This window comes from Rhea americana, unplaced genomic scaffold (genome assembly GCF_003343005.1).
Source record: "Rhea americana isolate MKP2758 unplaced genomic scaffold, rheAme1 scaffold_18, whole genome shotgun sequence".
In the NCBI taxonomy this organism is placed as follows: Eukaryota; Metazoa; Chordata; class Aves; order Rheiformes; family Rheidae; genus Rhea; species Rhea americana.
In genome coordinates this window covers 4415412-4442236 of record NW_028185927.1, presented here as the reverse complement: position 1 = coordinate 4442236, position 26825 = coordinate 4415412, and the positions used below count along the sequence as shown (strand labels likewise).

At 36.4% G+C, this 26825-nt stretch overlaps 1 protein-coding gene across 1 annotated transcript in view; it reads right to left on the bottom strand.

Annotated features, from left to right (window-relative positions):
• The window catches only part of NPAS3 (neuronal PAS domain protein 3), a 588522-nt gene that overhangs the window by 296899 nt on the left and 264798 nt on the right, over window positions 1-26825 (bottom strand). Inside the window, exon 4 of the mRNA XM_085301814.1 lies at window positions 4015-4097. Within this exon, the coding sequence (XP_085157940.1) occupies window positions 4015-4097 (83 nt within the window). The remainder of the gene's footprint in view (window positions 1-4014; window positions 4098-26825) is intronic.

The window sequence follows — 26825 nt, the reverse complement described above, 5'->3', positions numbered from 1 at the left end:
AAAAAAAAAAAAAAGAAAGAAAAATTACATCTTTATTTGATGCAGAGACTTCAGTATCCCTTTTATGTAAAGGTTTCTGTTACATCAAACTAGCTAGAGGCAGGGCGGTATATACAATTTAAGACAGCTAGTGTCTAAATTATTATGTATGGTAATATAATGCTATAGGAAAGTATTACAGTTTCTTAACAGTTGAATAGGCAGTGCTGAAGCAAAGAATGCAATTATTAAAATTATCACTCTTRTATGCAGGAATACAAAATATGTACCATTTACTACAGTTCAGATACAAAGTTCTATTATTATTACTAAYAACATCTTTCGATCCTAATCTGACTTTAAAAGCTATCTCATAGTGTTTAATTCCAAATATTTATTCTTTAAGAGGCTTTGGTATTTTTTAAGGAGGAAATATCTTTTAAAACACTAAATTTTATTTGAAAATACTGTACATTTTACTTTTAATTGTTTTACAGTTCAAATTGTAAGGTATGTTCTTTTTTGTTCAAGAATTTTAAAAGCAACTAATTTAAATATGCAAAATTATCTTGAGTTGTTCATACGTGAACTTAAAAGCCATGCAACACAGGAAAATTAAGTAATTATGCCTCCAAGTTATTTACTGCAATTAAGCTCATTTATCATATGCAAATTAGTGCAAACTGGTCTCATTAGTTACTAAATTACTCAATATGAGCTGAACAATGTAGCACTCCAGTTTGTAATGAAAAATCCCTGTAGAGGCAAGCAGTATCAATTAAGCTAATTTGCATATGCAAATATATTCTCTAACTTTCCCTTTTCTCTATATTTAGTTCTACATTTCCTGATCATTCCTGATTATATGGAGAATATGGGGTTACTGACCCTTTTCCATACCTCCTCAATAGTAAGAAAGTTACAGGAAACATCCAGGGACCTAGTATAAACTGATCACCCTCTTGCTAACATTTACAACCACTTTGAGCAAAATTTTTCAATAACAAGTAACAGAAGTAATTTTTCACTGTATTTATAAATAAATACAAAATATATACACAGACATGTAAAACTGAAGAAATCTTCACTGAAGCCTGCTCYCATTATAATACCACTTTTCAAAATAAGATGAGTATAAAATATAACAAAGCAGAGCTCAGCAAATCAAAACACTTGTCAAAAATTTATGGGCATATTCTTGTTATCGTTTTTTTTCCCCCCCTCTTTTATTAGTGTTCCTACTGTTCATCATTTAGGCGTTTTTAATTGGATATTTAAAGCGTTTTTTGTCCTGATTTTGGAGATACTGATAACTGATAAAACAGCGTTCAGGCATTTCTGTTTTGGTGTTTCTTTTTTTTTTATGAGCACTCAGTGGACCGTTTCTTTGGCTACAAACATACTGTGGGAATTGCCTCTCCAGTATGATACACAGCAATTGGCGGTGGCTTGGATTTTTTTGAGATGATTGACTGAGACTACTTCCTTGTAGAACCAGGATGTAAAATACCACAAGGTGCTCTTCCACTTCTATATTTACTTCACTATAAATAATGTTCACTTTTGAAACACACCATATTATGTTCTTGTATGTCTATCAATAAACTTTGAAGTATCAAAATATTAGGAAGATTAGAGAGCCTCCTTAATTTCTGAGCTTACACTTAACCCAGTCATCAAACTATTAATAGCAAAAGGGATTAAACAAACTAACTATTAATTTAATTTCCTCAGATAGCAGACTCTGAAAAACATAGATATTCCCAAGGTATAACTATTTTGCAAGGTTGTTTACTTCACTTTCAAACAACACTTACCACAATACTGCTTTAAAAATTATTTGTAGGAGCCAAACCCTACACTAGCACTTGTTAAAACAGTATTCCATTGCAGAATCTGTCTGACTGTTGTTCTACAAGTCATTTTGTCCTCTGGATATTATTTTTTTCCCTATAACACCACAAGGCAGTACTCTAAATTTCCTGCAGGTTTGTTAGTAGTGGTGCATTTGAATACTTCACCTAGACTTTGCTTTCAAGTGTTGATTACGCTGCTAAAGTAAGACARGATTTTAACATATGACAAACTTGCAACCATTATTAATTCATTGTGTCCTTTATCCATCATCCACAGTCTACTCTCTCTTAAATGTCAGAGCAGAACTTCCTATTATCAATTTGGCTAAAGATTAATGGCGGTAATTTGGTAAAAGTACCACCCTCTCTGAAAAGGCCACACCTCAACAGATATTCAATATGGTATTGACGGTGATTTTGACTGAAAATCCTCAGTTACAGATACAAATGCAGTAGAGATTCTTTTACTAGACCTATACTATGGTTATACCTGGAAAAGATATAATTCATCATATTTCAGATTAAAAAAAAGAGGAGAGTGAAGGCATCTAGCTTAAATAAGCAATAAAATCACTAATTGTCTTAAATATGCAACAAGTGAAAAATACAAGTGTCAAATAGTTTTCAAGGTAGTCATCTTCGTTTTTTTCCTCATATTAGTTAAGTGAATATATTTATTCATACACATATTCATACAGGGTCATACTTAATACCTAAAGGGTTTTATATAGATCAGTTTCAATGAAGTTTTATGTAGATATTTGTAATAACACATATTTTAAAAAATATACCTTTAGGATAGATAGTACATATATATATATATGTATATATATTCAAAGCAACATGCTCACAAATTACACAAATTGAAACATCACAAAACTGCTGCTTATTTATTCATTTTCTCTGTATTTATGAGAGAGCATAATAGCATTTCTGTCTAATATGCAAAACAGTGGCACAGATATCAGTGCAGATATCTTTGGTACTGTAACTGCAATACAAACGTTTGCTTACAAAATCAAAAACTTGAACTAGAGCTCTGCCAAGGGTGTACAGCTAAGTAAATCACTCCATTCATGATCTCTGCTTCTAAGAGAAATTCATTCTACTGGTTAATTTTGTGTTTTCCTAAAATTATCTTTGTAGCTATTCTGCACTTAGTTACTTTAAAAAGATATGAAAAATCTGACATTATCCATAGTGCTTTTGAATGCCACAGCTGAGATAGTACAGAGAGCCACCTCTCAATCATTTCAATTAAGTGGAATATTTCCACTTAATATCCTAATTTACCTCTCTTGTACCTCTCAAAAGGTACCAAGCAATGTACTTGCATTTGGAAGCTGTGTACACTGCTAAATAAGAGCAGTTATTCAGTGCTGCACTTGGAATAGACTAGATGTAAAGGGTGTTTTTTTATTTCTGTAGTGCTGGGTTTCTGCCTTGCTGACAAAACATTTCACATTTTGTTCCTAACAGCTAATGCTCCATGTTTGATTACTGCAACCTAAGAAAGGTTGTAGTAACCCTGACCAAAAAAAAAAAAAAAAAAAAAAAAAAAAAAAAAAAAAAAAAAATGCATGTTTCCCACCAGGTCATTGTTTTTCAGGTCATTGTTTTTCAGTCTAATCTTCCTGGAATATAGCTAGTTGTTCAGTGCCTAACTTCCTTAATACCCAACTAGTTTTTATCTTATAGTTAAGGAGACCTAAGAAGCATGCTGCTGCTCCTCATTTTTTCTCCCTGCAGGTTGTTGCAGAATTGTGATATACAATCATGACAACTGGTCTATCAGGAAGGAAAGCACTGCTCACAAACCAAAGCCAGGGGAAAAAAAACTAAATTTGTACATGACACAAGGAAAATAAAATTACCAACACAAAATACTCTTTTGCACACACATACACACAAATACATACAGTCATTCTGCGAGCAAACAGCTATTGCATAGTGCAAAACAACTAGACCGATTCATCTAAATTATTACAGCACAAATAATACTTGCCCTCCCTCTCATTAAAATTCTCCCAATCATGGGCTTTCTAAAAAGAAAAAAATATGAATTTGTAAAAAATCTCATTAATATAAGTACTGATAACAACAATATTCAAACTATTGGCAGAAATATGACTGGCTAGATTTATTGTGATTTTTCTTGGAAAAGCCATTTTTTTTTTACCTGTAAAATATGACTTCCCAAATGTGATTCAAATACTTCAATGGCAAGGGCACTGGGACTTCTCCTGCGCTGGGCACCTATAACTGAATAAAAAACAATTATGTTGCAAGGTCTGCACATTCACTTCTAAYGCATCCCTGATCACACCACTGGACATCAACTATTTATATAAAAGTTTTGCATTTTGAACACCAGGGTTAATTTCAAATTTGCCTTGCATATAGTAAGTAAACTTGCTACATAATTTTCAGTGACTGAAATTTCAAGCAACTCACATTTTAAGCATAAAATAATTCCTTTTGAAAATGCTGTTTAAATGTCCAGGAACTATGGAAATTAATGGTTGATTCAAATATGTCCCAAGTCCCTGCAGAAGCGTACATAGTGTTGAGCACATGCAGAATTTAGTAAAAAAACCCMACCATTGAAAAAGACTCTAAATATAATTTACATATTTTGAAATGTGGGAATGWGAGCTAAATATTACCCAGCAATTAGAAAGATATGAGAGAGATTTATGTGAACATGTTACTTATTTGAAACTGAAATGAAGCAAGCACAACATTCAAAAGTCATCATTTGTTAAGAGCCGCCCTATCACAAAAGCTGAGATAGCAAAGYTATTCCTAAATACGAGAAATGTTGTTGCATTCTGGGTATCGCTGTTAGCTGCTGGAAGAGGTACTTGAAACCACAACTTCTACTTTTAAAAATATCTGCTTTAGTAGTACAAAGTAAGGAATAGGCAGCAGTGACTACAACACAAGCTGAGAAACCATAAAACTGATCTTTCACTAAACTCTCTCTGCCAGGAGCACAGCGCCGGGAAGCGAGTACGAGCACGCCAAGAGGAGGCACGCACTGCGAGCCGAGTTCTCCTGGGGCCGGGTTGCATTTCCCACAGGACCAGAGAGAGCCAGAGGATGGAGAAGGAGAGGGCACAGGGCTGGAGGAACCTGCCCTTCCTTTTGCACCCTGGTGCCGAAGCCAGGCCCACACGCAGCAGAGAGAAGCACCCCCTTTTAAAGCACGGGCAAAACCATTTACATCCAAAGATGCTGATGGTCGTAGGTCTCTGGAACCATCGGAGTATCAGTGCGCATTGCTTTCTTTTCAAGGCACCATCTGATTCAAATCACTTACCCATGAAACTCACTAACAATATTTTTAATAAGAAACAGGAAATACAAAGGAACCACCCAAACAAACAAAATGGATGAGTGCCATTACTGAACAGGCTGATTTAACACCAATGAAAACAAACTATAGAGCAACGATTTTCAAGTCTTCTATGATACTGGCTGCCAAATATGATATCAGTAAGAGAAGATACGTGCCAAGTAATGATAGTCGTATTGACTTAAAAATGGAATATTGCTCCTTATTGATGCTCCATGTAATTTCCTTGTAGGAAACTCTAAGCTATTTATCCCAGGCAAACAGGTGGCTTCATTGCTAATAGATTCAGGCCATAGCTCATAATTACAAATGCTGGCTGCTTTAGGCACAGCATTTTCTGAGTCCTTTTCTTTGCTCTAAAGGAGTTCAAGGACATAGTTCTTAAGCTAACAGCTTAAGAAAATAAGTCCTCTTCTCGACTATTACTTTATGGTGCAAGTAAAGCTGCTAACAGACTGATATGGTCTACCTGATTTTTATAGTCAGYGTAGTGACTGCCAAGACATGTCATTGCAGTATTAGGCCTTTACAGGCTTTATCTACTTAGTCTCTCTTCTGTTTTTCTACACCAGTCTTCTGATCCTAAATCATTTTGCTTCTCTTTGCATTCYCTCATCTTTTCTATAACTATTTACAGTAACTCTCATTACAGGAAAAAAAAATCAGAGCATCTTAAATTTTCTAGCAGCTTAGACTGCATTAACTTTTCCTTTTACACAGACTTAAAGATGATCCTCCTTATTCCTTACTGTGCCTCCAGATGTGTTATCAAAGGTTTGCCTAAAGTGGAGTTGTATCTACATTTCTAAGAGAAACTTTGGCTGTAGTTATAGGACTAAACAAAATACACGGCTTTGTAAAGATCGTCASGCTTCCCATTATGGTTATCAGCTAGCAATGTGTTTTGATGGTCACTTCACTTATAATCGACCATAAAAAAAAAAAATCAACCACAGGTTTTGTATCGTTAGGCATTGTTTCATATTGCTCTCTTTAATAACACTGCAAAGCAAAAAATAACACTCCCCAAAAACTAACCCCCCCAACATCCTTTAGAAGGTTTCATTCTTCTATCTAGACGATACTAGATTTTCCCCACATTGCTTGAACACATCGCCACTCAGAATTCATCTTCTGATTAATTTACTGTTCCCTGCATCATATCACTTCCTTACAATCTACTGGCATTTTTATATGAATCCATCATATTGAATATTGCTTTCAATTCTATATTAACTGTCAATTGCAGTTTTTTAGCATGTGAGTTTCCTAATGTGAATAAAATGCATGAAGACAGTGAAACATTGTTTTTAAAGCAGTATTTTAAACTCTGAATGCTGTTTGCTAGTAAAAGTTATCAGCTCTTCCTTCTTCAGACACTCTCAATCCTACAGTTTAAATGAAAACATTTTTACATCCATGAGTTAACTGTAGAAAACACAAGAGGGCCAGATCTTAGCTTTAAAATTTGTCAGTGAAATTGTCTAAGAGTCTATGCCTGCATCCTCTTGGCTGGTACATATGTACACAAATATCCTGCAGTACATTCAGGCTATTCAATACATTACAACGCTCATAGCACTAGAACTTCTCTTGATGTATGTTTTGCACTTACTCAGGTGATACGGGGTTGTAATGACAGTGCCTAATTTTATAAAAAGCATAAAGATGTTAAATAGGGAACCATTATGCTTCTGGTAGCTATACTGTAATTTCTGCTTTTTTGGTAACTGAATAGACCTCATATATACATTTTCTGTATTTCAAAACAGCCCATGTTTCACTATCATTTTAGTATTTTGAGGAATGAGACAAGAATATTGAGATAATACCAGAACAAGGAGAACAGACTTATTTTCCTTGCTCCTCCGTCCTTATTGTCTCATCATTTTACTTATTCTAGCTTCCATGATTTCTTGATAACCATCTGCATCTGAAAAAAAACCCCACTTTTGGTATACAAATGCATATCACAATGATACGTTTCAAAACCGTGGCAATCTCCAGTCCAATCACAGCACAAAGCCTCTTATTTGCGCTGAATGGATCGCTGGCATGACAATAGATGAAAGGAAGACAAACACTGAAATGGTTGGATTAAAAAGCAAGCCACAACTTTATTTTATTATAAAATTTTGAAACATAAACTATAAATGCTCAATTGGCTTCCATCATATAAGCCACAGCCAGGCATCTCTAAATCTCTCAGCCTGTGGATGGAACCATCAGCAGCCAAAGCTTAACCGCTCACAGAAATCTTGGAAAGCAAGGGATTTAGGATTTATGTCATAACATCTATAAATCAAAGTAGCTCAACAGCCTTCACAGACCTAAAGATCTTTCTTTTTAAGAAAAAAATGTGAATTCTTTTCAAAATGTAGCCTCTCTACAGAAACAAAGTATTGGATACATGGAGAGAATTTCTTTATGGCAAACAGGAAGTAGGGAAAATTAGGATGTGGAAAAAGCTAAAATATGGGTACCAACTGGAACGGGAGTGACAAAGGAAACGGATTCTAAAATTACATTAGAATTAAATTATATTAAATTCTATTTCCAAGCTCTGCCTGTTTTAGTAGTATGAACAAACTTCTTTAAAATAAGCTTTTTCATATGCAGACATATTTTTCACTATCTACATTTAATCAACAAAGTTTAAGGTTTTAACGTACAATTGTGTTTAACAAAAAAGTTGGCTGAACCAATATTCACATTAAACACTGACTATTAATAATGACAAGAAGAGAGAAAGCTTGTTTTCACATATGCACTTGTACTGCTGGAGTAGAAGCATCTGTCTACTGAAATCTCTTATGACAATACATGGCATTGGACCTCAAATCTTACTATCCAGACTGACGTGTCTATTCCTAGCATAGGATTACTGCATAACAAGCTATCAACAAGGGAAAAATTCTAACTGCTAACTAATTCCTCTTTACATTTCCTCCCTCAATGACTAATCTGGCTATGCATGAGGTGAAGGAAGAACCACATCCCTTTCAGTGTGTCTTGGGGGCAGTCTAAGCATGCTTAATGCAATCTCAAGAGCAATTGCAATTGTGATAGGAAGAGTCAGAGACTCCATGGGAAAGAAAATGTGGACTGCCTAACAAAGATTTCCATGCGTCGTGAGGAAACAGCATTTTCTATTAAGAATTTCTACTCAGTTCTAAGCTATGGAGCACATAATGACCAGACTGATGTCCACCGTGACTGTCTAATAGAGAAGACAGAGCTCTAGTTAAGCAGAAGCAGTATTGCTAAATCACAAGGAGTCAAAGCATACTACCAGCACGATATTAAGTTTCCTGTAGAATAAGACATGATTTTTGTGAGGCATTTCATGCCTCCTCTCAAAATCAATTCATTTTGTAAAATGCAGACCAACAGTTTTAAAGTGTGTTTACTTTTAAAGACTGTTCTGAACTTTTTTTTTAAATTAATTCTCCTGAATTGTTATTTACTCATAAAGGCCATTTCGGAATTAAGCTCCTCAAATCCTTGTTTTTGTATTCACTTCATTGATTATTCTCAGGATCACCTTTTTGTACATCTAGAAGCAAGGGCAGCAGTAGGGCCATCCTGCTGCACCCTTTTAGGTAATCTGCTGTCTGGAGAGTCATAAAAAAGACAGCCTATGTTTCACTTTTTTGATCTTGAAGAGCTCTAATTATGACTGTCAATAAAGTCTGACTTTAATTAGCAAAGCTAGAGCAGACCTACATAAATATAAATGTCCACTCACAAAATATGTAACCAAAATGAGGCTAATTGCATGGAAGTTTCACATAGAGTTGGCTAATGTATCTGCCTGTAAGCATCAACAAAATATATGATCACTTCAGATGACAGAACATAAGAAAAACAGCAGTAGTACTGTCTGAATTGTCAGAGACAACAATATGTGCAAAGCAGTCCATAATACGTGTGGCTATAATCTTTTAAAGTACATTTTTCCAGAATTTAATTTTTTTCTTCAAAGTAGAAAAAGCCCTATAGAAATGATAAGACAATTTCCAATACATTTTTTGGTGTAAAGTAGAGCATACATCAAGATTTATCTTTCTTTGTTTCTAAGGACAGCTCCAAATGCCCCAGAAAGAATAATGTAGGTGAAAGCGATACCCAGGGTGGTCCCACAGGAAGCAGTGAGACCTCAACTTAAAACCCTGGGGCTTTCCCATGTGAYGTGACAAATAATTTGGAAGCGCTTAAAAGCTGTGTTTCAGGGTAGAGAGGGACCCTGAGCGAGGGCCAGAATGCGTGGCAAAAGGTACATGTCCGGGAAGAGAAAGTGCAGCCAACATTAGACTCCGGAAAAAAGGCTAGTATTTAAGTATGCTAAATCCACGTTTATTATTTTTAATTCTTTTACTCCTCACGGAATATCTTAGTATGGACATATTTTTCTTCCCCTGATTGGTCTTTGCCATCCCATTTATGACTGAAGCTGGAAAGCAAYCTCTGGCAGGAGTCACGCTGCCCGCCCGGCGCACGCGCTGCGGACGGAAGGCAGAGACGACACGGTCTGAAGCGGGGCTGAACGACAGGCAACCAGCACGACGTAAGCAGAGGTGTTGCCCTCCGATTTGGAAAGAGTACCCGAAGAAAGTAAACGATGGCGCCCCGATTTACCTCACCGTACGCCATCACGAAATCCAAAATTTAGGTCTTGTGTAACATCCACTTTCCCAGACGGGAAGAGGAGGAAATAAATCTCAGCTGGACTTGCAACATATGTGCAAAAGTATTTTATCTTGGTTTAGTAAAGCTATGGGATTCATTAATGCTGTGCCATTACCAACCCAGTATCACAGCAATAAAGTATCAGAACAAATTTGTCACGAAGGACTATGYGTAAGATGCATAATGCAATATATGATAATCAACTTACGAAGCTAACAATGGCATTTCCAATCTATTTTTTCTGTAGGCGAACGCCTATTATTCTAGATGTCCGTCTTCCAGTCACATGCATAGAGCATGTATTCATTACTGAAGAGTCTATGGCTGAGAACGTAAACCAAAACTTTCCAGGGAATAACAAAGTAGTTATCAAGAATATACTGGTTAATTTAAGAAAATGTTATGTAACACAATGATAACAGGTGCATCCGATTACTTTCGGTAGTTCACCTATCACATCTCATCAAAAGCTCCAAGAATTAAAAGTATTTTTAGTAAACTTTGCTTTTCAAATACRAGTTGTTTAATACTATAAAGTATTTTTTTAACTTTTACTTTGTTTAGTAAATTGTGTCCAAAAAAATAGGAAGCACTGTATCCCTTGTTAACTGGACTGGAATCAGTGGATTTAAAGAAGTATTTTCCCAGAAATAATGTGTTCTCCCCTCAGAAATGATTCAAAGTCAACAGAAAAAAGAAACTAGACAAGTGGTTGTCTTGATGCAAATCTTCATCCATTTTATAAGCCTGCTCCTTCCCTAATTATTTTCATCTGCTTTATTTGCTCTTTGCTGTGTGTACATGGGGGAGGGAGAGGGAAYGGAAGGAAGAGACAAGATTTCTCCAGTCCTAAGTATCTGTTTTCTGACCTTCTTAAAATTAGAAATTTCAAGAATGAAAGTTAAACACATTTAAAATACACACTTAAAAATAATATATGTGAGATTTTAGTATTTTTCRCTCGATAACTAAAATAGCATTGATTTGAACTTATTTGTTCGTTTTAAGGAGTGTATTTCAGAGACTTTTCTTTTCACTGTGAAGGCTGAAGGCTTTGCTGTGTAAGAATTTCCAGGCATCTAAGCAAAGCAAGTTCTCCATCTGTGGCTGGGGGAGGGAGCACCGGCCTTTCTCCCACACTGTAGTAGTTACTATAGGAACTATTGTGCCTCCTTCAAAAGGGCTACAGACAGGGTGATTAAAATTCTTCATGGGAGAACCCCCACTCTTCTCCTTGACAATGAAATTCTTCAGGGAGAGGGCTAAGCCTCCAGCTCAAGAATGACAGCACCTGAGGGAGTGATGTGGCAGGGAGAATCACCGCTGCTTTAAATTGGCACACAGGGAAAAAATACGAGGGCCTGGAGACTCTCCAGTACTCCTGCTTTATTTTCATCCCCTCCTAAGAAATACTAGAAAATTGGCCAAAACCACCAGGAACCAGGAGTAGGAATAACTTTGCCGTTCTCCACTATATAAAGTACAATGACAGAAAGCAAAGAACACGTATTTTCCATTACCAGTATCAACGGAAGCAAAAGAGAGCGTCACCACCAATAAAACAGTAAGTGTAAGTGCTAGCAATCACGCTAGCTCTTCGTTCCGCTGCATGGAGCGAACACATGCACTTCGCATGGCGGGGAGAGGCCAGTGGCTCCGATACAACTGAATTAGAGCTGCCACCCAGGATCAGACTCACTTTATACTGGTGGTTGTACAAATATTTACAAAGACACTGCCTTCTGCTGCTCAGATGCACCGTCTAGGAGAAAGAGGAATCATACATGATGTAAGAAAAAGAATTGTGGTACTCATACAAACTATTTACTCATGTTCCACTCCCAGAAAAAGATATAGTAAGAAGTAGATACCTCCACCTATTTATTCTTCAACCACAGGTCAATATTACTATATTATAAATGGTTTTACATTTCWGCACAGAGAGGATGAGTCACAAGAAGGGGTAATGTAGAAGGAAGCAAAAAAATATTTCAGAAACTATCAAAAAATGGATGAAACAGATTAGAAAGTGCTGGTGAAAGCAGCTGCAAGTAAAAGATGCTTTAGATATTATTTTAGCTTTAATGAAATYAGTTTCATTAATTAAAATGAGCTTCCCAGGAAATACAGTTGCTGCGAAGAAAGAGGAAAGAAAGTCTGCAGAAATACAGAAGAAAAAGAGGCAAAACAGAGGCAGATGTGGGAGGTAAGAGAGAGGGAAACAGAAAGACAGGGTGAGCTGAGGAGTTAAAAACTTAGGGATCTGGCAATGGTTTATGTACAACAATCTGCGATATTTGGCTCCACCAATAGAAAACTTCATAAACATTACGATAATACGCAGAAATTCCTTAAAATCTCAGTTTCCTCCAAGAAAAGTGATGAGCATAGATTACTTAGCCAGACAGAATGACAAAGACACTTAACATTTTGACTAATAGTTCTCCTGATGTATTTTCAAACTCGTATTAAAATTTCTCTGGGAAGAAAACTGCTGCCACCCCTTTCCAGCTTCAGTGCTGCAGAAATTGTTGGTGTCACTGATTCTGTTCTCAGAAGGAGGGTAGGGTATTAACATCGAGTCAGAACAGTGTTACATAGTGTCAGACTATACTTGCTGGTAAAACTAAGAGGCCTACATCTGTTGTCTTGCCTTTTTTTTTTTTTTTTTTCCTCCAGTCTGCTCCCAAAGGTTCATGTTATGACATTTGTAACATCTGCTACAAATGCGGAGGTAAGTCAGGCACAACCTTATTACTTCCAATCTAACGCTCCATCCATMCACAGGGCTTTCGTATGCCACTAGTATGTCAAGGAGACCAAAAGCTGTTCGATCTACATGAAGCAAGGTATAATTTATTTCTGAGAGTGAGGAAGGRGAAATCTCCCCTTTTTTGTCTATCTTAACTCTCGGCAGCGCTACTTCAGGATCTCCTGCGAACAAAACGGGCAACGATCTGCTCCTCCTCAGAGCCAGCACCAATGCCTTTTTATACTTTAGATGGTGGTGTAAAACGTGCAAGGTGTGGTTCACATCTTCCCTGTTTTTACTAACACTAAAGCATATTTGGCATGCCCTAACTTCACCCTCCTAAACAGCAGTCCACTTTCTTGCCTAGTCCTCTCTTCATTCCTTCCCTCTATTTTGATGGACTCATCACATCATTTTATCAACAAACTTAATTTTTTTCAGTGCTCTGTGGAAAAATGAAACTTGTGACAGTCAAAAACTACTTACCTAATCTGTTGCAACAGAAAAGGAAGGAAGGAAGGAAGGAGGGAAAATGAAYGATAAGATGCTTTACAGGTAGTATTCTTTCTGTTAGCTTCTTCKCACTATTACTGGAGTAACAGCTGTGGGTTTTATTACTAGATCCAGGCTGCCTGAAGATTTAAATACTTAAGCGTTAATGGTTTAACATACAGTATGCTACTAGGGCTACGCTATCATTACTAAGTGTAATACTAAGGCTATCTCAACTGTAAAACGGTTTGGGCATTTTGCAAATACCTGTACAAGAAGTCAACCATTCCCTGTGTGGCTACAACGGCCCATTGAATGTTCTTAAGAAATATGCATAACTCTTCTGGCAGCAATTGGCATGTAATTTTAAAAGCTAACAGCTTTAGATGTTATTAAACTACTAGGTTACATGCTCCACACTTACTATCAGAAACCAGAAAAGGAAAAAATCTTCCATTTCTCATAGCCTTTTAATTTTAATTTCATAACAAAGGCTACATAAAACTGCATGATAACAAAAGGAGAAAAAAACCTGCAAAAATACAACAACAGTTTTACTTTTGTTTTTTTTTTTTTTAACACTTCCATTATATTCACTTTTTTCTGTTATATTCACTTTTCACAGCCTAAGAAAAAGGAAGCCTTCCAGATAAAAAGGGCACTGAGAAAGCACAACCTGCTGGAAAAGAGCAGACCCCCTTATCTTACGTGAATGCTAAAAACTAAAAAAATACAGCAAACATTGCTATTAGCAAATGGAGGACTGGCCCTCATCACCAGCATTCAAAATCCAGCTACTGTATCACCAGACAGTAACCGACCCTAATACATCAACATCCATGCTATTTCAAATCATTTCTGGCTCTAAGGGGGAATTTAGGGCTTTACTGCAATTACAGCCTTGATTTCCTCCCTGCTGCATATAGGTAGTGGATTTATTTGTACACTGCATGCCTTTTCGTGATGCAGTCACGGAGAGATAAAATGAAGTTTCATAAACAAAGTGGGAGTGGCTACAACTCTGCAGTCAATCCACATTTCCAGGGAAGGACTCTGTATCAGTTGCCAAAATTGAAAGGTGTAATTAACCCAGAATTCTGGCAAGAACCAACTGTGCCACCAGTCAATTATTTTTGCTTGTCTTCCAGCTGCTGCATCTCTCTATTCATAAGGCAGACTGCAAGAAAATGYAACTATTAAGAATTTGGTGATTAAAAAGAATAATAAAAAAAGAGTTTAACAAGATTACCAAATAAGTAGTAGAGCTGTAACAAATACTTAAAAATTATTGCAATTGGTTCTAAATTTCTTACTAGGAAAAATTAATAGAAATTTTCACCAAGCAGTTTTATGAGAACTAGAATAGTATTTTTCAGTTGCTGAGGACTGGAAAATGATCCAGCATAAGCTACATTGAAAATCCCCTGGTGCTAATGTCTTCAATGTTAAGTTGTCACACACACTAGAATACTAGTTAAATCCTTGCAAGTTGGAGATGGCACTGCTTGTTTTTAAAAGCATTGCTGCCTATGAAGGAATTGGGGTTGATCGAAAGCCCAAAGCTGCCAAGCCCCAAAGCTCCCAAGGGGAGAGACTTCCCATCACTTTGGATCAGGTTCTTAATATGAAAAAATATACATACCACTTTTAAGAGCCTGTTTCAGCAATTATTAAGGAAAGAGAATCTCTCAGAGATTCTAATGACTGGTAAGAAATATAGTTAAATCTTTACTGGAAATAGGGATACAGTGTTTAAACCTTTATTCAAGCTAAAAAGAAATTACATAGTTCATGATGAAGGAGCTTGAAAATAAATGAGAAATAGGAAGTTAAAGTATTTGCTGTTATTATTGACTCTGGCAAAGGAGTGGCGTTCCCCTTTTTACGGGCTTTGAGATTTTTTTGAATAGTCAGGTAAGAAAAGACCAGTTTGTTTCACCTCTGGAGGATGCCTTCCAGGGAGAAGTACAGAAAAGTTCCATCAGAAAACAGTAAGAATAGTTACAACAGCGAAGGCTTAGTAATGAGAAACCAGGAATCAAATTCTCTACAGTTGTAACCAGGTACACCATTCACTTCAGCAGAGTTGCATTCATTAGCACTAGGAATTAATTTAGCTCAAGACTCTTTCTGCAGTGAGGGAAAGCATTCCTTTTATTTGATACAGCTAAAATTTGCACTTGCTACCTGAGAAGTCAAGTCTCTCCTGCTGTAAAACAGCAAGCATGGCATTCATGGTTCAAAACATACCATAAACACCTTAGCCATCGATGTTTGATGTGCTATACTAGCCAGATATTTTGGTTTTCTTTAGCAAAGGGAGTTATCAGCATCAGAATTTATTCTCCACACARTGCTTGAATCACGCATGGACACAGATGGTTACCTCGGCTTTGGGGGCAAAGTTTCATTTTGCAAGATAACACTGTAAGTCTTTAAATCAGCTTTCTCACTTTCTGTGAGCACTGATAAATATATCTCCTTTTTTTTTTCTAAGAGCTTTACAATTATACTGATAATGTATTGCATTTAGACAATTTCTCAACAATTATATTTTATTATACACCCACCAAACCTAAGGTAATACTTGTATGCATTTGCCATAAAAGAGAAATAATTTGCTTGATGTAATAGCTCTACTGAGTTAGTAAGTTGAGATTTTACTGGCATAATATCCTTGAAATTCTGTTCAAATTTTGTAGCATTCCAGTATCTAACGTTTTCTTCTAATACTTAAACATATTCTTTCTTGTGTTGCCTCAGTCCAGCTGAAGAACTTGATTTTCACAACTAATAAATTTGCAATTGAAGCTCATTAATTTAAGAGGGAAAGACTTTTTTCCAGAGTAAAATGCAATATGATCTTAAACTAAAATACACAGAGAGAGTTGAATGAAGACTGTTCAAACTCAACACAGAACATACTTGCTTTTTTCCTGTCACCCACAACCTTTATACATTCTGCAGAAATACTAACATGTAATGCCTGACATTGTTTATCTATTTTTTCTTATTTCTTTTAGTAACCTCATTGAAGACATTTTGTATTCTGACATTTTTCATTATGCATGTGGTAGCTTTAGGGTGTTTCTGAAGATTTTAAATTGTCTGCTGTACATCAAACAACATCTAATTTTCTTAAGTACAGCCAAAAATCTGAGAAATTTACATGTAAAAATGCATTTGCACTCACCAATGTTGTGGGAGGACAAGTCAGAAATGCAGCAAATTATTTTCTATGAATACTGACAAAAAAGTCTTTCAACACAAAGGCTTTACCTTACAAATGCAATATTATTGTAAGGTATATTGTATTCCTCTCCACAAATAAGGTGGAGGATCCACTAGAATGGCCAGGGGAAAAATTAACTATTGAATTTGCCAAAAAATCTAGCTTTTCCAAAAGTAGCACTGAAAAAATTCTGTTTCAAATTTCTCTAAGACTAATTCTTACATAATAGTGACTACTTCTTCTAAAGAGGAGGAGGAATCCGAGGAATGAAGAGCTGCCTGCATGACTGGAAGAGGAAAGGACATAGTGCTGTAACAGATAGGAATCTCCTGAAGAGAAAGGTTTATTTTGGTGAGTAATGAGTTGAGAAAAGAAAACTTGTGATTTCTTTATAAACAAAAGGAAGAAGTGGATGGCAGGAAGAAGAGACTGAATATCAAAACATTTGTCATAAAAAAAAATTGTTAGAGAATGCAAGTTGAACGGAAGAATTAAATTCCGTCAAAACGGAATTTTAAAGCTGTGTTTTGYTTTCAACCCTCCAGGAGCTGTGCGCAGCAAAGGACTGCTCTTCACTGCAGCGTTAGCTCAAGGCACAGCTCACGTGGAGTCTCGCACCTCACCCGGTTCTCGCGCGGAAACCTCTTGCTCCTCCGAGGTGATGCTTTAAGCTCACTGGTTAGTTGACGCCTTGGATGACCGCTCGAGTGCTGCTGACACTGGGGCTAACAAGGCAACAGGAACTCAGCTGCTGCATACCCAAGCCCTCCCTGTGTTGCTAATCTATCCGTTCTGTGGGGCTCAAACACCCTTTTGAATCGTTACAGCATTACAGCTTGAGCTGGGTTAAGGGTATGTCTATACAGTCAGAGCACGGGCAATCTGGAGTAGCTGTAAGCAGTCCATGAAAGCTATGAAACTTTCCCAAGAAGCTGGATAAAATAACTTTTTTCATCTCTTGTTATCACAGCCATATTACTTCCAATCCCTGAGCTAGTTATATTGCTGTGAAAAYATATTCTGCATAAAGGAAAATTAATTGTACTTGAGTTAAAGAAGGAAAACCCTTYGTACAAAAAATCCTGAAAAGGATTGAGCAAACCCTCTCTTCCATCTCACATGTTCCTCTCTTACACAACTTCACCTAGTCTTTTCTTTCTACATCTTTCTTCTTTCTTCARTTTTTCTATTTGTCACTATCTGATTTGAATTCCACTTTCAAACTCTTGTAAGTTGCTTAGAAGAAAGAGTTGCTTAGAAGAAAGAAGTTGATTAGGCTCATAGGACCTAAAACTGTGTTGCGTGTGGTGAAGTCAATTGCTTTCTCTGGCAACTGAAGCTTCATAAGACAACATAGCTGGGACTGAAAATAATGAAGCACGTATTTATTAAGTTGAAATAGATGATCTATTTAAATTCACTCACTAACCATGTTCTCATACAAAAAAATACAAACAAAACCCCTTGGATGTCATTGCAAAAAGCCTTGTCCTGCAAGGAGTTTAAAAATCATCCATAGCTTTCATCAAAACCACAGCGCAGAGGGTCTACTGTTCAATCTACCAAAGCTTTAAGGACTAATCATCAGAAGGAGGTAGCCTCTTGCCTCATTTTGTTATTGATAGCAGAGTCCAACAGGGTTGTAAACCTACCCTCATTTTCAGGTTAACTTCCTAAATTAAAAATATCYCCGTGTACTGAGGAAAGTGATATATTCAAACTCTATCTCAAACAGAACTAGTTGGAAAGGAAAATGATTATACTACTCAATGTGCCATCAGAGAGCTGCATATCAAGTGTCACAATACAATGCACAGTATAAGCTTTTAAATTGCATTTCCTTAGGATCCATACTAGAAATATAGGGAAAGTACAGGAATTCATGAAGACACTATGTCTCCCTCCAGTTTTGCTTTTGGCTACTCTGCTGTAAGATGACTGACAGAAAAATCCATTTGGTCTCAACACAAGAGTATGCATTCRTTCTTTGGTGAAGACCTGACAAGACTCCTAGCTAAGTTCAAAATGATTTAATTTTATCAATCACAAAATAAAACCAGGTGTTTTTATGACTAATAGAGCAGCAAAAAGTCCAAACACCACCATCTCCTTATGGCAAAAGGGCAACATGTCATCTTATGAGCTCAAAATGAATCCTTAAACCAGGTGTAACACTCGCTTGCTGACACAATGTCATGTCATCCGACAATCTGTTCGTTCTCATTTCTTTCCTGGAACCACCCTAACGACGGGAAGGAATGTCAGAGCACTACTGCAGGTAACACTGCRGAGGCAACATGCTTCATTTCGACATGCTTGCCAGTAATAGCAAGGGGCAAAAGACCAAACACTAACACTTGCCGTGCTGATCATACACTTTTCCATCTGTTAGCTATCCAGTTTGAGTTTTGCTACCTCCCAGCTCATTTCACAGTAGTTCCCGTACTACACTCCYGGTCCGTATCATATTGCATTCAACTTACTGAAAAATAATGTGGAAGGCATCAAGCCTCTCTGGCATCTCCTGGAAATATTTAAACTAATCTATTCCTTGTTTCTGAATTTTCTCTTTCATTTTACTGAAATAAAAGTACCTAGTTTACGAGCCTGACAGAGGTTTTCTGGAGTTGACTTAAGACAATACATCTTCTCTAGTCACTTACTTCCAAAAATAAAAGAATATTTAGTAATTATTTTCCAAAACTGTAAACGAAGTGGATCTTTAGCAAGTAAGTAGCCTTCAATAAGTCATGCCTTGAAATAAAAAAATATTTAGAGGCTTGATTACTTACTTAGAGGCTTGATTTTAATTTTCAGCACTTGGGCAAACTTACCACAGTTATTTTAAATATTGAAACTAACAGTACAAGTTGTATATTTTAAATAGAATGCAGGCTGAGTGCCTGCTCAGTTCAAGTAAAATCTATAAATCTATCCTTTCTCCACATTGTTTTGTCATGCAATAAAGGAYAGTTGTAGGAAATAGATGTGATAAGGGCTTTTGCGACTTTTTAAGTATTTTTGGTCCAGAGCCCTTTAATAAGTGACTTACTCAACAAAAGTGTGTTTTGATTGTATGTTTTATATCATAGTACTGTATATAATTCTGTGTCCAATAACCTGTCATAATGTAAAACTATCTAAACCAATAAATGATTCATAGCTCTGAAAATATGCTGTTACGGATGAAGTTTAGCGAGGAGAACCAGCTTCAAAGTTGGAACAATTTTCATGGTATTTAACGTTTCTCAATATGCAGAGATTTACTGCTTTGTCAGATAGCAGTTTTCTTAGTCAATAAACCGTGTGTGGGGGCGGAAAGCTGCCATTTGAGTAGAAAACTCAAAAGAAACACAAAATTCCACGGAGGTCCTTGCAATAACTTGCCAGAGTGATTCCAGGATTGAAACGCGCTAACCCAGATACTCCCAAGCACATAACAGTAGAGATGTAACGGTCTGGATAAACAGAGGAAGCCCCTAGAAGCATCGCCCCGGGCCTTCTGCCCACCCTGTTGCGCGAGCGTGACTCTGTGTCGTGTTTATTGTTAGCCCATCTGGACAAGAGGTGCGGCCCTTAGCGGCCCCGGTGTACTCCGTTATCGACTAGGGAATATCCCCGCGCGACACAACAGGGCTGCTGGCCGACCCTTCCCATCAGACAGACTTCCTACCCGCTTGCACAGGCAAAAGCTCAAAAGAAAACAGATTTAAGATTTTAAACTATCTTCTATCTGGAGATTTCATACAGAGCTTCTACGTACAGCTCACATCCATCAAATAGTTAGCTTGGCAAGCTTGTATACAGTCTATTAAAGGGGAAAAAGTGCATGGGTTTCAAGCATAGGGGCCTCCAATTACCTCATACTTGAAGTTGAACTACAAAATATAGATACGTTGTTGCACTAAAACCACAGAAGATCCTCCACCTGATTTGTGCCAATGTATCTAAAGCCCAGAGACCCTGGTCCCACAGAGACTTTTCCACTTAGTCCTAAGAGAATTCACCTTGGAAYCATTTCTAATGAATATATAAAGGATTACTTGGATGTTTTGGTAAAGCTACCCAATAAATTAGTCAATCTAAAATTTTATTAGCCGAAAAGCATTACAGCAGTCATATAGTCGAAGAACACTGAGGGAATTGAAGCCGTATTAGTCATCTATTTAGGYAGATACCAGAGATCAGTACTCAGTACAGGCTGTTAGTTGTAACATTAAGCTAATTGGCTAATAGTTGCAGCAGTTCTTATAATGTTTTTGTACTGAGAGGTGTGACCTCTTCTTGAACCAATTTATGTAAACCCAGAGGGAGTCCTAAATTTATTCCAGTTTCATGAATGTATGGTCTGGATTAAGAACCCAAAAGCAAAAAGAGTATGCACAAAAACCACTGTGTCAAGCAAACACCTAAAATTTACATGCTGTCAGTCTGAAAACTTTCTGTTTAACAAATTATTTAAGATGATAAATGTTTAAAATAAATGTAACAATTTGGTATTAAAAATATACATATTTCATCCAGTGCATATTGCAGTGCTGTAGCTTTTCCCTTCCCAGCTGTACTGTTAGATATTTATCCAGTTACAAACTTTTATAGACGTGAAATATTTTAAGAAGTCCTTTGGAAATGGCCTGAGGTAATTTCAAACTTAACAGACCCTGTCCCACCAGAGCTCATTACAGTGAATTTTATAACAAAGTACCCTCTACTTAATTTTCAGAGCTTAGCCAAGCGTACTAGAAATGCAGCTGCATTAAGTGCAATTAATGGTATAATAAAAGCAGTGGAGGGCTGTTTAACACTCAAGAACCAGCAGTAAACAGTGGCTCCATGTTCTCTAACAGTCAGTGATGTGTCAAAGTGCCAGAAGTGTGAGATTTCCTCTGATGGGAGAGGGAAAAATGTAGCAGCATGTCCTGCTGAAAAAAAAAAAAAATCTTCTGTCCTTCAACAATCCCACAAAAATAGAGTGAAGTAGTATATAAAAAAAGACTCCCTCCGGTTATGCCACTAGCAATCCCCTCTCCCTTTGAGCAGGAGTCCAAAACAATAAACTCATATTCCCATCAATGAAGAAAATAGGCAAATTCAATTCCATAAAAAGTGAGACTAATAGTAAGTGACTCACATAATACACAAAATGATCTGGCTTCATAACTAACAAAGTTTACTGTCAAATGACAGAAAGGAGAAAGAAATAGCATTTTGTGACAGGAAATAACAGTAGACTCTCGCTTGAATTAAAACAATCCAAAACACAACACGGCTAGTGACTATAAAAGCTCTACTACTGTAAAACTTGGAATTATCTTGATAACTAAACCATCACTCCTGGGAACTAAAGAAACTCTTGTATGAATTCAAAAAGAAAAAAACATCTTCTCTTAGAGAAAGAAGACAAGAGTAGACATCTCATGGTCTAGAACAGTGACTAAATTCTTAAAGGAYTGTAATACATTTTTGCTTCTAACCTTCAACCTTATTTTCATGTATTTACTTCAACTGCTTATGTTGGCAGAAACAGAACTCTGCACTCTCACTGATGAGCAGCTGGTAAGTGGTTTACAACCTGGCTTTTTGGTAAAAGTTGATAGCACAAAGGGGTTTGATTATCCATGGCCAGCAGGTATTATAGTGATATACATTGTGTACAGTGAATACAAAAAACTTTACATGAATGCTGAATGTAGAAAAAATTCTGATTCTGTACTCCATTCAAGAATAATGGAGTTCCAAATCATGAAATAAAAACTATTTCCAATTTTCAGTGCATAAGAAGTGTCAGAAATAAAAGCAACAAGAAAATGGGCGGAATTTCAAAATATCTTCTCCTAAAAATGGATAAATGAAGTAGACCAACTTTTGCTTTATGCTCCCATTTTCTAGGAAGAAAAACAAATTAAGAATTTTTCACCTATCTTTAAAGATTACCTCAAATTCTAAAGGAAATGGCTAACAAAAAGTCAAAAATTCTGTTATTTGTAGACTACACTGCTAGCAATATGCAAGTTAACATTAGCTGGAAATTCCGTTTGTGGGCTTAGAAATAATTAACTGTATATAGAAAGATAAATAAAAACTGCTTTGGCAGAAGCTCTCATTAGCAACTCAGGAATGTTTGGAAAAAAATTAAAAATGTACATTTTTCCTGCTGACAATATCAGTATATCTCCTCCTGGTGTACCCATTAATATAGTATTATTTGCTGAGTTATGGAAATATTTTCAAGATGTTATTAAGTGTTCCCCCCTGCCCATTTTCTCTACTTGTTGAACCATACACATAAGTGCTTTGCCTCCACGAAGATCAATGGCTGTTTTGCTGTTGAGTTCAGTGAGGACAGAAGTGACCCTATTTCCTTACAGCATTCTTATGCATCTATCATTTTTAACAGTAACGAAATTCTATAAAAATCATTTCAGTAACATGAGAAAGTGAAAGATAATGCTGTTTATATAGACCTAAGTATGCTGCAGAGACAAACTCATCATGTTATCTCAGTAGATCATTTAACTGGCATTCACCTCTCCTATTACTCTTAAGACCACAGAGTACATAACATATAATTTTCCATTGTAGTAATATATCCTATGAAATAATTCTGAAAAATGTTAACTAGCACTAAGTAAAACACTACAATTACTGCTGAAATATCTACAGTGGTGTAGRTAGTGCTGATATAATAATAATAAAGTCTGAGAAACATAAATGTTAGTGATACGAATGGTAGCAAAGACAAATTACTAAAACTGAGGCAATGGCACCAGAGATTGAAAATGTATCCAAGAAAAGAAATTGCTCCCTCTGTTATTAAACCAAAAACTGAAGCCTTAGCAGGACTGAAAATACACAGAAAATATCACATCCTGCTGTTGTCATCAAAGTGGTAAGGACCATCAAGAGCGACTCTGGCAGTTCTTTAGCAGTAAACTATCACATAAAACTTAAACACAGAAATCTCTGAACAGTCTCATTCAGCTCTGGAGAAGCCATAGTGTATCAGGGAGGCTTGAGGAAGACCAGAGGATGGTCTCAAGATGGAAGGTAGAGCAGAATTTGAAGAACATTACAGGTAATGCCAAAACTACAATCTTGAAAGCTATTTAGAAAGGCAAATATCTCTGTTTCCCTAAATTCCGGGAAATCTGAAACACTATTACTGAACACTTGTATGATGAACAGTATGATTCATTTACCAATTAAAAGTAAATAGGCATTTAGAAACATCAAATACAAAAGATGAAAACGCGATTTTTATGATGAGAGAAGGAAGGGAACCAGATAGCAGTTCTGGTGAGTAAGAAAGAGAGGATTCAGATGCCTTGAAAGGAAAATGCTTAAATATGACATAAGCTGGAGGGTGAAAGGAATTAGAGATTGGTGACATTTGACAGACTTCTTTCATCAAGCTGGAATCTGAATTGAGCTCAACTGTCCACTTGAGAACTATGATCCAAGTTGGTGGTCTCAGACCAGTTCACAGTGGACAAGCACATACAGCACACTTCTCAGTTCCTCCTTCAAGGAGAAAAGAGCAATTGATCAGTCCTGGAGACCAAACCCTCAACCAGCAGATACCTTGCGCGGGTTTGTATGCATTTACAGAACAATGGAAGAAAGAGCACACGAGAACTGTCCATGTTGAATTTGCACAAATGTTCTCTTTGTGAAAGGTTGCTGAACATGAGAAACAGTTGACCTAACATCTTTTACTATAAGTGACCTCACCTTCTTTTTTAACTACAGCTTTTACTTAAAGTTGCTGTCCCTTTTATGACACAACAAAGTTTAGTGATGAATGGCAATTTATAAAAATAGGTTTTCATAATTTATATGAACCCAATTCTGATTTAAATTTAATTGAATGAGCACTTAATTTTTTATACCTTGAATCCAGACATTCCAGAATATTTTGATTCTGTTTTTGTTTTGATTTCATTGATGCATATATTTATGGAACTTTGCTAAGGCCACATCATGTAAAAATAAAGTTTACAAAAGTATCTTGTGCTTAGAAAGGAATAGGCTTTGTTTTGAAATGTGCATCCTACACATGTGGTTAATGAACTATTTCAAACAATTATTTACCATCTTTAAGTGACCACACAAATAACTAGCTAAGTTCCCTTATGAACGAAGCTGATTCCCAGCCTTCTGTTGAAAGCATTGCCAAATCACTTGGAACCAATGCCTTTTGGTGTCTTTGTAGCTGGTCATGGCTGCAGAGGTTCCTGCCTCATTCAAAGCACAGCTGGATCGAAACCTGGCTGACATGCCAAGTGATTTGTGTAAAATTCTACCTAAGCACACAAAAAGCCTGAGAAAAACCTAGATCTTAAATCACCTTAAAAAAGACATTCATGGAAAGTATGGATTTGATGACTGTATGGGAATGCCAAACCAGCAGCACAGATTTTACTTATCTAACTGCAATACAAAGCAAACGTACAGATATTGTCATCCAAAAAAAACCCAGCATAACCAGAACTAAAAATAAAACTCCAGGATGAGGAAAAACAGAATAAATGAAAATATATGCCATGCTTAACATAGATAATACCATCTCASTATTTTTAATACAAAGATGGTGACTATACTGAGCACTGGGAACTAGGTCAGGACACAGAATAAAAAAAAAAAAGTATTAATCACAATCTCCAAAGGCAGGCTGTAAAAGCCATATCACATACACTGAAAAATAATTCATTAAACTATATCCCAGCTGGAAGCAGAGAAAAACAAACAGAATAAAAAGACACTAAGCAGCAGGGAGAAATAAACTTTATGGAACTGTCAAAGCATGAACAATAAGGAAAAAAATGAAGAAAGAAACTATAAACATGTCTATTTTTTGGTAAAATAGCCATGTTAGGACAGACATGAGAATTAAATTTAAAGCAAAATCCCAGATATGGACATAATGCCAAGCCTGAAGTATCAAAATTATCCTGTTGCAGTGCAGGACATTCAGTACTTGCAAATTGTGGCTTGGCAGCACCTCACAATGGGAGAAACACTGCTAAATGCTAATCATTCATGAAGCATCAGGCACATCTCTTAAGAGTTATGTACCACAAGATGAACTGAAAGCAAAAATGTCCACATTTCAGGATTGACTATTAGAGCACAAGTATGCATATCTTCAACAAGGAAGTGAAAGAACACTTTCTGTGCTAGCTTGTCTCCAGGTTTGATTTAGTGATGAAAAATACTACTTTGCATAAACATTTCCAAGAGCCCTTTTGTAATGTTATATACCCCCCTTTTTTTTTCCTTTTGAGGAACAGATGGGAGAAGGGAACACTATGGTAATGCATTCCTTTGTATAATAGCATTAAGAATAAGGAGGAATACCACATAATTTATTCCATTCAAAGAAATTTAGATATTTTGCTTTGAGTCTTTCTTAGCTTGTTTTTGTTTTGTTTAAAGTGTCCTTCATCATATTTTAAGCATCTTAGAAGCTTGGTTTCCAACAGTGTTCATCAGTCACGATTTCTATAGGCTTCACCCGGGGTTTGGTGTTCTCAAAAAAACTGAAAATTTGGCCYAAAGTGTTTTGGCAAAGAGGCACCCAAAGCCTCTGGCAATTCTGAAAAATTTCAGACCAGACATTTACCTGGTGCTGATGTAAACAGATCATTATAAGCAGAGATGAAGTATGTGCAAATGGAGTTATACAGCCAATGCAGAAATGGTAGTGTACAGTAAATGTAAGTGATGTCAATCTTTCTATTTGAACCTCAGTTAATTAAAATTGTTTTCTTAATTTACATATATTGAATACAACAGAAGGGAGATAGATTTTTCAGACAAGCCAGAGGGAACTGTAGGTGCCCAGCTCCCAATAAAACTCAGAGGGAACTGAGGTCTCACATTGCTTCAAATTCTTTAACGTTCCCATTAGAAAGCATTAAATCAATTATGTCAGAACATAATTCATCCACAAGTCATTGACATATGACAAAACAGACCTTAAACAATGAGTTATTGACTTTACTGACTAAAAGCATGTTTTTTTCAATTAAAAAAATGCTATATATACTGGATACAGTTTTATGAATGCTCACTGARAATCCACAGTAAATGTTCTCACAGAAAAGACATTAAGAGTTTGCAAACACCWAATTTTTGGATGTCAACTCTTTCTCTCCCTCTTTCTCCCCTTTGGAAGCCTGCTTTTCCCACTCCATGTTATGGGCTAATGACTTGCAAATTATAGTTTTATAAAGCAAAGCTGTTTTTYAGCTAGAGGAATGAATAAAATTGTATTTGACACATCAAAATTTCTTTCCTCCATCCTTCTTTTTATAACTGAAAAAGAGTCAAACTAATTTAAACCAAATTTGATTTTAAAATCCTGCTGAGCTGAGACTTTTAAATACCAAGTTTCAGCCCGGACTGAATTTTTATGGCTATGTTATAAACACCTGAAAAACAGCAGGTGCCATGGTAATATACAGT